This window comes from Podarcis erhardii, assembly GCF_964252035.2.
Source record: "Podarcis erhardii genome assembly, chromosome: W".
NCBI lineage: Eukaryota > Metazoa > Chordata > Lepidosauria > Squamata > Lacertidae > Podarcis > Podarcis erhardii.
The window spans coordinates 14,312,341-14,326,077 of NC_138506.1; the positions used below are offsets into that span (position 1 = coordinate 14,312,341).

At 46.6% G+C, this 13,737-nt stretch overlaps 1 protein-coding gene across 1 annotated transcript in view; it reads right to left on the bottom strand.

Moving 5' to 3' along the window:
• Positions 1–13,323, bottom strand: part of LOC309333191 (androgen receptor-like) — a gene marked incomplete at its 3' end in the record, with an annotated part of 490,100 nt that extends 476,777 nt beyond the window's left edge. Inside the window, 2 exon segments of the mRNA XM_081846590.1 lie at positions 11,680–11,876; positions 11,878–13,323. Of these exon segments, the coding sequence (XP_081702716.1) occupies positions 11,680–11,876; positions 11,878–12,864 (1,184 nt within the window). The 5' untranslated portion in view covers positions 12,865–13,323.
• Positions 13,324–13,737: the final 414 nt, after the last annotated feature.

The following is a 13,737-nucleotide window of genomic DNA, read 5'->3' on the forward strand; positions in this document are numbered from 1 at the left end:
ATCCTATCTTTAAAAGACATCTGAAGGCAGCCCTGTCTAGGGAAGTTTTGAATATTTAATGCTGTATTGTTGTTAACACTCAATTGGGAGCCGCCCAGAGTGGCTGGGGAAACTCAGCCAGAAGGGCGGGGTATAAATATATTATTATTATTATTATTATTATTATTATTATTATTATTATTATTATTATTATATTACATGGGCGTCACATTCCAAGGCACCATGCATTTAAGTGTACAGTGGTACCTTGGGTTACATACACTTCAGGTTACATACGCTTCAGGTTACAGACTCCGCTAACCCAGAAATAGTACCTTGGGTTAAGAACTTTGCTTCAGGATGAGAACAGAAATTCTGCTCCGGCAGCGCGGCAGCAGCAGGAGGCCCCATTAGCTAAAGTGGTGCTTCAGGTTAAGAACAGTTTCAGGTTAAGAACGGACCTCTGGAATGAATTAAGTACTTAACCCGAGGTATCACTGTATATTTAAAACACCATTTAATATAAAAAAATCCTGAAGCGTTTCTGTTAGGGATTATTGGGGCAGAAATCCCCCCCCCAAAAAAAATATTAAGTTGTTTATGTATGTGAGGAACTGTCAGCTTCTAACCTGCCTCCTATTATTCTCATTTGTGATTTCCCTATTTGCCTTTGATATATGTTTTCAGAGCAATCTTACAACTTATAAACTTTCTCTGCTGCTCTGCAGTATTTGCTTTGATCCACCCTCATTAGCATGCTCTAGCCAGTAACTGTCCAGTTCTTATCTTACTAGTCTGTTCACTGCGACCTTGAATGTGCTTTTTGTATTCCTATGTGCACAGCACGAGGGATTGGATATGGCAAGAAATTAGAATTCCCTATTACAGCAGTCTTCTATTAGACAGGCTGTCCACCTTTTCAGGTGCCTTTTGAGGTCCCCAGACAAGTCTTTTAAATGATTTTAATTGTCCTTTTAAAATCATTCTCCAGCTCGCGCTGTTTGTATTCATAAAGCACCTTTAAAATTACAGGCTTTTCATCTGTGGTGATGTCATTCTTTAAACACTTCAGCTTAAGAGGAGCATCTGGAATTCGTTTCATAGCACTAATGAGCTGTCTTGTCCTTAACTGGGACTTCAAAGAGCATTTGCTAGTCATTTGAACTGGTGTTCAGCACAGAGAACGCCTTTTACATGCAAGCACTTTTAGTGTTGGTATTTTTAAGCTGCCTTTCTCATTTCTCTAAACAAACTTCTTTCTATTAAACTTGCTAGGTTTTTATTTAATCCAAATGATTCTGAGCAATGAATATACTTTATTTTATTTTATTTCCTAATGTGCTTGGGAGAAACTCAGCTGGTCAGTCACTTACTTTAAAAGGCTGTTTTCGTCTTCAAGCCTAAGAAATCTTCTTAATTAGCGGAGCTTTGACAAGTCCTGGGTTCTTATCTCTTCTCACTTCCCTACTACATTTCCTACTACATTTCCCTACTACATGTAAGATTCTCTTACATGCTTCTCTCACATGTGTTCCCAAGGTAACCTGGCTATATCAGTTTGGAGGTCAAGTTTACCTCTGAGTGAACTCGGCTAGCAGCAGAGAAACAGGTTTTATTTGCTTTGCATTTGGGGCCTTTGAAACAGGCTCTCTTTGCTTTGCATTTTGGGCCTTTGCAACCAAATACTTGATTGTTTCCTCTCTAAATTGGTGATTAAAATAAATGCCTTTTAATTGACTACTTCATTGGAATGGTGGGAGCCCCCCTCCCTCTGCTCAAGGCCAGGATCCTGAAACTCCACAGGAGCAGGAGGATAGTATCAACCTAGAGCAATGGTTTGCAGAGGGACACAGTTCAGAGACTGATAGTTGGGCCGAACTGGGAGAACAACAAGGGGAAGAAGAACAGGAGGAGAGAGAGCTGGTTGACTCCCCCTCACTGGAACATAGTTGTCAACGTTTCCCTTTTTTAAAGGGAAATTCCCTTATTCTGAATAGGATTCCTCGCAAGAAAAGGGAAAAGTTGACAGCTATGCTTACTTTATCAAACCTTTATTAGGCGTTATGGAAATAAAACCTTAAAAGAGAAAATAACATATAAAAGCCTTGAAATATATATAAAAAGGCAGCAGTTTGCTAAATGCATATATATATATACATATAGAGTCAGTGGTTTTCCTTGTTAACCTGCTCCTTGGAGGACTGCTACCAAAAACTCGGCTACCCCCGCCGTTACCCTTTGGTCAACGTCGGATAGGTAGAATCCCACACATTCACCTTGCTGCGGTTCCAGACCACCCAAAAGAGGGGACAGCACGCGTTGACGGAGCGTACTGTACAATGGGCAATGAAGGAGAATATGCTCTACAGTGTCCGGGACATTCATAGAGCATCTGCAGAGTCTCTTGTTTCTAGGAATGTTTTGATATCTTCCCCTGACAAATGCTGAGGGAAAAACATTCAAACGGGCCAGCATAAAAGCCCTACGTTGGGCTGGGATTATTAGTTTAGTGACGTAATTGGCTCTGCTATCTAAGATATTTAATTCATAGAATATGGGGGAGCAAATTTTGTTTACAGCTGCCATAATATTTTGTCTCTCGACATCCTTTAGTCTAGTTAGGATATTATGGGAAATATATTGCTCATTAGAATTGTACAGGGGCTCCAGCTCGATGCCTAAAGATTCAATCTTTTTTTCGAGGTGCTGATACCATCTTGATTTATAGGAGTCTTTGAGCAAATCAGCGAGCAGACTTGATGGAGGGCAGCGAAAGTGGCAGCGTAACCAATACTTTATTGAGGTGGACCATGCCCAATATTCCATTGTGTGTATGCCTATTTCTGCACACATTGTTTCATATTTGATCGTAGCTGGGAGTCCAAGAATACGTCTCAGAAAGCTAGAGTGAATCTTTTTTAAATCATTGTTATATGCTTGGACCCATAGCGGGATTCCATAAAATATCTGGGATTGCACTTTTGTTTGAAATATCTGATTTGCCGCAGGAATAAATTGATTACCTTTCTGATAATGAAAACGGGCAACTGCTGATGAGATGCACTTTGCCTGTTTTATGGCATTTGTGCGATGGGTTGCCCACCCTAAATTGCTCTGGAATAAGATTCCCAGATACCTATAGATTTTCACTTGTTGGATTTCTTGCCCTCTTATTTTCCATTTCTCTAATTTCCAACCATTCGAGAAGACCAAAATTTTTGTCTTCTCATAGTTTATAGAGAGTTTGTTACATTCGCAATAGAGGATCAGTGAAGATATAAGACGTTTCAGACCCAAGCTCGTTAAGGATAGTAGGACAGCATCGTCTGCATATAGTAAGAGAGGAACTGGTTTCTGATTAAGTTTAGGGGCATGACAGCTATGCACTAGAAAGCATGCAGCCTATCAGCCCTAGAGCTAGACAATTGGATAGGGTAGCCTCTCAGAAGGCTCAATGTGTCGGGATCTCCGCTCGGCCAAGCTGATAAAACTCATTTTCCGGCCGAGCCTTTGGAATCGCCCTCCCAACGAATAATTAACGACCTGAGCCTCTGATAAGGCCTCAGGCACATTCCATTCAGCAGAGAATCCAAAAATTGCACACGGAACTGATGAGATTTATGGCTACATCGCTATGCTTTATTTCTTACTACGCAGACAGCAAAGAAAAATATACATCCTCTTCTCTATGAAAAGCAGAGAGCAACTGAAACAAAGGAACAAAGGAACAGGAAACCACTAACGTCACATCCCGTCTCCTCTCCTATGAGACTTCCAACAGCCTGGAATGCCTCTGGAATGTAAACAGAGTCCTGTGACTCTATGCAGCTGCTCAGTGGCAAACAGAAACTAACACAATGGTGGAGGGATCACGTGGTTAGGAGACGGGAGGACAGAAATAGCTAGAGGGAAGTGGGAGGAACTCAATTGGGAGCACCTGCATGGTGAGAATGGACGCTGGATTTTGTGCTGTGTTTAATAAACCTTTCTGTTGCTGTAAAAGACTGCTTTTGCTTTGTGCTGTTATCTACAGAGATGGGGGTGGGATAAGCCTTGCCTCGCAGCCTGACATAAGCCCTGATAAGGACACCTGTTGATGGGGAAAATTTTCATTGCCTAGCAACTTGTTCAAGGCCATTTACAAGTTTCTTCTAGAATATTCCGACAATCACAATCTTCTCAGAACTGTTGGGAAAAGAGGCACCTTTCTCCACCTATGGTGGGGCTGCCCACAGGGTTTTTGTGGGGATTAAATGAAGAGGGGAAGAACCATGTATGAAACCGTGACCTTCCTGGAGCAAAAATGTGGGCTATAAATGCAAATTAATAACAATACATCTTAAGGTCTTAATAAGTAGACAAATTGTTCTCACGCCCACAGTTTCCCCACACACCCCTAGTTAGTTAAAATACTTTTTAACCCTACCACGGCAGCTAACATGAAAATAGAAAACGGTTATCAAACAGCTCAGCGATAAAATCTAGAGGGGGAAAAACAGGACGAATAAGACATTTCAGTGACATTTAGTTCTACTCTGAGTTTCAAGGTTGATCCAAGATGTCGTCCTGGGTTTCCCACATCTTCCCATTTAAACTAATGTGATAATAAATCCAAATTATTTATTGGGTTCCCAGTGTTACTGAACATGGTTACTTGATCCTAGAAGTGGAACAGGGAAGTTCAAAACTCAGCAAGTGTTTCAAGAAGCATAAATAACTGTCCTCCCAGATTGAGTATTTTACCTCAACGAAGGTAACCTCCGGTTGCGGGCAGGATCCGTTCCAGAGCTCTGGTCGGATCCCGATGTCTCCGCAACCGGAGGGACCACTTCTGTGCATGCGCACGCAGCAAAACACTTCTGGGTTTGCCGCTTTCGCAACCCGAAATCTACGTTACCCAAGGGTAGCGTGAGCACAGGTGCCACTGTATTATTATTATTATTATTATTATTATTATTATTATTATTATGTTAATGGGGGTGAGGGAAAGGTCTGCAAGGGTCTTTCACTTGTGTTTGCTGAAACGTAAGTGGGAGCCCTGATTGCACAGCGGATCCGACTAGGGTTCAAGCAAATTTGAGCAGGAAACCTTGCAGTGCAGCCTTGCTCAATGCAAGAAGGTCAAGAACTAAGCTGTTGGAGCTGATGCAGGTGGGGATGTCGCTGCTGTGATCCCACCCATGGTTTGAATGTTCATGGGTTCAGCTGAAAGTGTGCACCTGCCTCACGGAGTGTGGCAACCTGGTATACTGGCACTATGTACTACAATCCTGCTTCATGCATTCCGTGTGTGTGTGTGAAAGAGAGAGAGAGAGAGAGAAAGAGAACATGTGAACCTAAGAAAAGCCCTGCTGGATCAGGCCAATGGCCCATCCAGTTCAGCATCCTGTGTTCACAGTGGCCAACCAGATGATCCAAAGGGAACCAGCAAGCAGGATTTGAGCACAAAAGCTCTTCTCCATCCACCTTCTCCAGGCCATGGATAATTTCATAAACATCTATCATACTGTGTCTTATTCATCTTTCCTCTAAACTAAAAAGTCCCAAATGCTGCAGCCTTTCTTCATAGGGGAATTGCTCCATCCCCTTGATAATTTTGGTTGCCCTTTTCTGAACCTTTTCCAGCTCCACAATATCATTTTGGGGGTGAGGTAATCAATTGTTTCTACAAGGGTCTCCTGCAGATGCCACTATATCAGGAAGTCCATTTCATATGTTGTAGGAATCAGGGCTTGAATGTGAAGGCACATACCTTTGGATCTCCCTTCCAGTGGCATAGTGGGGGGGGGGCAGAGAGGCGGTGGCCCTGGGCACAAAATTCTGAGAGGCTGTACCCCACAACAGGCTCCCTTGTGTGGCTGAGCTCCTGCTGCCTTCCGGAACCACAGGGAGGCAAGCTGCACCTGGGCAGGGGCCTTTGAGACAGGAGTGGTGCCTCCTTCTCCTTGTGGCCAGCAAAGGGATGTCTGACCATGCCATGCCCCTGGGCTGGCTGAGCTGGGAGGTGGCAAAACCACCAAGCCAAAAAGGCATGCAGCTGCCACCACCACTAGCAGCAGTGCCGGCAGCCATGTGCCTCGTGGGCTCTGCACATGCCCCCACCCCGGTTGCCCAATACACCAAGGGGGCGCAACATTTGCCCCACCCTGAACACCGGCAACCCACATTATGGCATTGCTCCCTCCTGTTACATATCAGGCCTGTGTCATGTTCATTATCCAGTTGTTGCCTGCTGAATCCTTGTTTTCAACAGGCTCTTAAAGTGGATTTTTAAAAAATCCAGTCTGTGTCTGTTTCGGATTCGAAATCGTTTTCATACGTATATTGAAGTGTTTTTTAGATTTTTTTGCTATTAAATTTCTCTGAGATGTTTCAGAGGAAATGAGTCACAAATGTATTCATGTAATTAATATATTGTGACTAAGGATACTGTGAGCTACGGTAATTATGTCCTGCCTGGAAAAGATGGACTTAGAAAGCTTTTCTGCTTAGTCTGAAGACCACCTCCCTCTAAAATACAAAATCAGCTGATAAACAAGATAAAAGCCCTTGAGGCTGGAGAAGGGGGTGGGGGAGACACACAAATAACTAAGGACTAAGGTAAAGGACCCCTGGACGGTTAAGTCCAGTCAAAGGTGACTATGGGGTTGCGGCGCTCATCTCGCTTTCAGGCCGAGGGAAACGGCGCTTGTCCACAGACAGCTTTCCGGGTCATGTGGCCAGCAGGACTAAACCACTTCTGGCGCAACGGAACACTGTACAGTGGTACCTCGGGTTACATACGCTTCAGGTTACAGACTCCGCTAACCCAGAAATAGTCTTCAGGTTAAGAACTTTGCTTCAGGATGAGAACAGAAATCATGCTCCGGCAGCGCGGCAGCAGCAGGAGGCTCCATTAGCTAAAGTGGTGCTTCAGGTTAAGAACAGTTTCAGGTTAAGTACGGACCTCCGGAACAAATTAAGTACTTAACCCGAGGTACCACTGTAACAGAAACCAGAGCGCATGGAAACGCCGTTTATCTTCCGGCCCAAGCAGTACCTATTTATCTACTTGAACTGGAGTGCTTTTGAACTGCTAGGGCAGAAGCTGGGACAGAGCAACGGGAGCTCACTCCATCGCAGGGATTCAAACCACCAACCTTCTGATTGACCCTCCTCCATGAAAATAGCTGTTTACTTGGCCGTTTTCCTATGTCGTGAAGGATGAAATTTCAATTCAGTGGAGCAGGGTCAAGATATTAACTGGTATGCATGAAATTTCAGATATAGCTATATAATCCCTAGTGTAGTAAGATAAGACCTTTGGAGCAGGCATTTAAAAAAAAAATATTATGAACCACCCTACAGTCAGGCTCTTGTGCTTCTCCCTAAACTATAAAGCCCCAAACACTTTTGCTTTTCCTCCCATAGGAGCTTCTTCAAATGCTTGGGTGGTTTTGGTTGTCATCTTCTGCACACTTCGCAGTTCTGGTTGGGATTCATCTGTCTCACGAAAAAATGGATGAAAGATGAAGAGAGCAGATTAGAGTTACTGGAGGGGGGAAAGGGGAGCAAGGAGGCAAAAGGGAAAGCAGCAAGCAAGCAGAGGGAGGGAGGGAGACAAATGGACCAACGGAGGAAGAGGGATGGAGATGGAGGAGAGCAGACCCAACCCAATGGCCATGGAGGAAGTCACTAGGGGAGCACAAAAGGCAGTGAAAAGCAAACCTTTTGAGTTTCTGGCCCATGGTCTCTCTGGCCTTCAGAAGCGCCAATGCAGCTCCTTACAAAGACTCAAGGGATTGGAGGGGGTGTATGTGCCAATACAGCTCCTTGCCAAGGGCACAAGGGAGTCTAGGTACCCCTATGTTTCCACTGACTTGCAATTACTACTTGTGCTGCCAAGATCATATATGAGACCAGTTCTTTGGACAATATATCTGTTAGTATGTGAGCGCCAACTCTTGGGGTTCCTTTTCTTTGTCTCAGCAGAGTTCCTCAGGCAGCCACGCTGACTCACACAGACACTGACGGCCTCACCACACTGCATGCCCTGATAAGGACACCTGTTGCTGGGGAGAATTATTGTTGCTAAGCAACTGTTCAAGGCTGTGCTTTGCGGCTCGTTACAAGTTCCTTTTGGCAATACACCAACAACAGCTACATTTGTATCATCAAAAATATTCAATAACATTACGGTAGTTTTGGACAACAAACAATAGTTTCTTCAGTAATACAGTATTTATCATTTCTGCCAAAATTAAATACCAATAATCTTGCACCAATTTACATTCCTACCAGAAAACCACCAATCCTTTCTGATATCCATGTTTCAGCTGCTGTGTTTAAAGATGCAGGAGGATGAGACTTGCAGAGGGAGGTCCAGCACCCCACTTGTCACTTTCCCCCCAGGATAACAAGGAACCATTAATGAGCACTCTCTCGGTTCAGTCAGTCAGCCAGCTACAAATCCACCTAACAGTTACTTCGTCTAGCCCACATTTTGTTAACAATTTTAACAATTTCTCTGCAAGAATGTCATGGAGGACAAGCTACACTATGTCCACAGCTTTCCCGATACACCAAGCCTGTAACTCTACCAAAAAAAGAAATGTGATTTGTCTGGCATGACTTGTTTTTGAGACTCCCATGGCGAATCTTAGTAATCACAGCATCCTTTTCTAAGCACTCACAGACAAACTGTTTAACGATCTGTTCTAGATGTCAAGCTGATCGGTTGGTACTAGGTACCTGTCAAATGAGCCTCATCAACTCAGAGAATGACCTGCAATGCTCCTGCAAATGATCTCAAGCTGGGGTGTGAGGGTTCAGTTGAACCCTGAGGTACCCTGGGCCTAAGATGCTCAGGTCTTTGTAACTTAATACAAGGACCTTGAGCCTGTATCGGTAGGAGACGGGAAGCCAGTGCAGCTGTTCTAAAAATGGTGTCCCCAGCCAGAAGTTCCCATCAGCAATCTGGCCACAGCATTCTTACCCCAGCTGGAACTTCCAAACCAGGCCCAAGGGCAGCCCCACATAAAGCTCATTGCAGTAATCCAGCTTTAATGTTACCAACACATGGACTACAGTGGCCAGGCTGTCCCTGCTCGGGAACTGGCCAACCAGTCAAATATGTTAAGTGTTAAATCACTTTTGGAATTGCAGCCCTGGGAGAGGAATGGGGGGGGGTGTTTCCTAACACCTCTCAGGACCCTTAACAAACTACAATCCCCTGGATGTTTTGGAGTAAGCCATGGCTGGTTACAATGGCATGATGACACTTTAAATATATAGTTTAGTTGGGCCACACACACCCAAACCTTCCTGGCCCTGGAAATAAAGTGAGGTTGGAGAGCTCTCAAACACACCACAATCAAAGAGATTTGCAACCAAGCTAAATAGCCCCAGGGTCTCATAGCATAGCATTACTGAGCTGGAAGGGACCCAAGGGTCATCTAGTCCAATCCCCTGCAATGCAGGAATCATAGCTAACAAATAATAGACCCATCATGGAATTGTAGGGTCTGCTAAGAGACTACAATTAAACACTTTTAAATTACATTTTGTTTTAATGGGAAATAATTTCAGCACTTTCTTGATTCACCCATTGAAATGAATGGGACTAAAAAATGGTGGAAAGGTGACTCTAGTCTGTTTTTTATGATAAGTAGGGAGGGGACAAGCTGACAGTCTTCTATCAAATTGCTCAGTAAAAAATAAGCCTGTTCCCAATTTGCAGCATTACAGGAAAAGACACAAGGATCATGAATAGCTTATTGAGCAGCTGTCACATAATTTTTAAAAACCTCATTAATGTTGTTTTAAAAATACAGTAACTTCTTATTGTAGTTGCATTTAGTTATTTTGCTTTATTGGGTAGATCTATGTCACTCACCACCACCAAAGTTCTGACTGCAGGCCTTATGACTGGGGTGGAGAGGGAGAGGAGACATCACCATCTGTCCAATGGAGCTGCAGTCCAGTTTCCCGTAAAATGAAAACAAGCTTTTCTATACTTGCCCGTAAGCAATCCATTAGGCCAGCCATCTGCACAAGCAAGATTCAGCTGTTCCGTTTTGAGGCAAGTGGGTTTTACCATCCAACAATAATGTGAGAAATAAATATTATTTAACAGCTCAGACTGTAATGCTTTAAAATTGCAACGGGGCCACGAGTTGCAAATGTAAAGGTCTAATCCAGCTCCGTTGACGTCAATGGGAAGCCTTTCCATTAGATTCCACAGAGGGTTGGATATGGCCCCAAAAAAGTATTAGGAAGGGAAAGGGTAGTCAACTACTGTGCTTAGAAAGTATATTATTTAAAATAAAAAATAAAAAATACTTGGGAAGCCTAGCTTAATTCTCATCCCCAATCTATGAAATTTCTATATCTGAAGCACCCAAAATGTTTCCCATGGGTGTGGGTGTGTGCAAAATTGATACGTTGAATTCAAGGATGAGACTCCGATGGGAATTTAAATACTTTGCTCCCTAAAAGTCCAACCCAAGTCAAAAACAATTTCTTGGGAAGCAACTGAAATGTTACAGTCACAGTTCCAGGTATTAGGCATGCAAAATCTTCCATTCTGACCTATTTCCACTTTGTCCTGGACGGAACCGATTCTTGCTGTGTGTACAAAATGGCCCAAATAGAAGGGTGGTTTAGGCATAATACAGTTGGATTCACACATGAATCAACTTTTGATCCGGGAGACCCAACCCCTTTTCCCCTGACTCTAAAGTTTCTATGGGTCAACATCAATGCATCGCCTAAGATGCTTGCAAGCACCACACAGGTACCATTTGCATTACTCACCAATAGTTTAAGGCTACTTATGGACAGTGACCCTTCCATGAAAATGAGGACTGGGGCAAGGGAGAGGGAGTTGCAGGCCAGAGCACAGGGCAGCATGACAGCTGTGCTTTTATCACTGAGCTGCATTTCTAGAAGGCAGGACAAAATGGCGGGCAGCTGAAGTCTTCAAACCAAAAGCAGCCCAATATGAGATTCATGCCTACACACAAAGGGGTTCTCTCTGTGCCAACATTTCAAAGTCCTAGGTAGGTTCAGAGTATGGAAATTCTGGCACAAGCACCTTCCCAAACGAGTCATGAGAGAAGCAACGGCAGTGAACTCTACCAGAATCTCACTCAAAACAACAAAACAATGCTACGTTCAGGCAGAGGAATCCAACTGTATTAGGAATCCAAAAAGTCACTATAGCCAATGAAATCAACACTTCAAAAAGTTCCCCCGAAATCCTGATGTTCAGAGTCAGTCTAACGAAAGATGCATCATCATCAGGACTGAACAAACTGACAATTTACCCCAATAAAACTGATGTGGGTTTTTTTAAATGTGGTTTTTCTACACCCGACTGACAAGCTCAGCAGGTAGGCTGCAAACCTGATGGTCTATACCTGTCAATAGCTCCAAAGCAGGGTGGGCCTTGAACCAGCTACCCTTAGATTGAAGCCTTCCTTTGGACCCCTGGCCTGCACCAATTCACACCCAAGCAAATTGCAGGAGATGTGCTCAAGAGTTCATGCAATCCACACACACCCAACCAACCTAAAATAAAACTCAGGCTAAAAATACTGGTTGCAAGCCTCCCCCTTCTTTTTGAAAACCTGGGATCTTTCCCCTCCAACTCACCTACAAGAGTTTTGCAAAACCCTACCAGCCTTTGGTGAGGACGGTCTTTGCATGTTAGCCCTTTACCTCATGTCTCCGTAGGCCCCTGTGTAGCTCTCCATCCACGGAGGGAGCTCCGTCTTGATGCAGTCAGCGGCAGGGGCAAAGGGCATCCTGCCCAGCATGCCCCCGGGGTACAACACATTGGATGGTTGGAGCGTGGCACCCTCTTGTTCCAATGGGCCCTGGCTCCTGGCATAGCCAAAATAGGCGGGGGGGCCCACCTTCATAGAGTTGCCCTTCCTCGGTGAAGAAGTGGTGCCGTCTCTGGCCGGGAGGGCCAGCATAGTGGGGCGCCAAGGCAGCAGGCACGTCTCCAGCACGCCGGCACTGCGGCTCCCAAGCAGCCCTGCCGGGTGCGTACTCCAAGGGGCTCTCTAGCTTGATGCACCCCCCATGGGAGGCTAGGGCCAGCTGAAAGTTGTAGTAGTCGCGGTTCGGGAAGGTCCCCAACGGCTCCTCCAGCTCCAGAGAGCACTTGTAGAGGCTTGGGTGGCCCGGCATGTCCATGGCCAGCACGCCCTCGCCACCACCAGCGCCTCCCTTCTTGGCTTCCACGATCTTGCAGCCGTCCAGTGTCAGGGGCCGAGGGTGCGCGCCAGCGAACATGCTGTCGCCGTGGGTCGCCGCCATTTCGCCGACGCCGGGCGCATCGAGCGCTTCCACCGCCAAGCCCATGGAGGTGGAGACGGCTTTGCGCAGCTCCTTGGCACTCACGCCCAGGTAGTCAATTTTGTCGGAAGGGGCTTCCTCACCTCCTCCGCAAGGCTCGCCTCCTTCTGTTTTTTGCTGAAGACTGCTGTTGCCAGGAATGTCTTTGAAGTCCCCGGGACGACTGTGGAAAGAGAAGCCTCCCAGCAGGGCCAGAGAATACGGAGCGGACGACGAGGGCGAGGACAAGGACGCCTCCCCCCCCCCCCCATCGGGGGACTGTAGCGTTTTGCTCACCTGGGACTGCTCTTCCAGCAGCAGGTAAGAGGGCGAACCCGAGTCTTGCTGGTAGGCGCTGGGCTCTTGCAAGCGGGACCCCGAGGAAGACGACCCTTCTGTCGCGGACGCCGACGCCTGGTGGCTGGGGCCAGCCTCCTCTCGCAAGGATCCGGGGCTCTGAAACACTTCGCGGACATTCTTAAACAGGTTCTGGAAGGCGCTCCGAAAAGCCTTCGCTGGCGGCCGAGGATTGACCCTGCCCAGACTGACGGGCACGTCCATGATCTCTCCTGGATGCTGATGTCGCTGGAGGGCAGGGTGGTGGGGGTCAGCCTGCTGTGCTACTTCTCTTTGGCCCGGGGCAGGTCCTGGAGACTCCTCGACTGGGCGGGGTGTCAGCTGAGAGAACCAGGCTCTTCTACTAGCTTCCGACGGAGACCAGTAGCCGCAGGGCCACCCTTGGGCCGTGGGGCGCACGCGAGGCGCTCCTAAGTTGGAGCAGGTGCAGTGTCAATGGTGTGCGAGAGAAGAGCCGGTAGACCCTGGCCTATCGGATCCGACGTCCCCTGCCTCTGGAAAAGTAGAAGTCAATGCTCTACTCCGCTGGGGGTGGAGGGTTCTTTTTTTGTTTTTTCAACCTTCCCAGCCAGAGCAAAGACGCAGTCGTTGGCAGTTGCTGCTGCTGCTGTTGCAAACTGACGCCTCTTGCAGGGGTGAGCTGAAGTTACAATCGGGAGAGAGAGAACGGACGGACTGACGCTTTGGAGGCAAGGCAGACGAACCACCCGAAGAAAATGAACTCGAGCGCGCAGGGAGGGCGAAGACAGAGGCGGACGTTGGCGAACCGGAGGGAGGCTTGTGAGTCAGAAGGCCGGGGAGGAGAAGCTAGACTGGCCGCCCAATCGGCTCAGCGGCCGAGGAGATCCCCTGGATCCGGGGCGGAGAGATCGGCAACAAGTCGCGGTTGGTGGGATATGAACAGGAGAAGTGGCTTCCCTGGGCTGGCCACGCCGCGCTCGCTCGCGCTCGGCTCCGCTGCAGAGCCATAGCTACGGGCGCCGGTAAGCGGCGGAAGCCAGCGGGTTTGTTTTGCCCTGGGTTGTTGCAAAAATGTGTCCTTTGTTCGTTCCCTGGATAGGCAGAGCCCAATTTCCT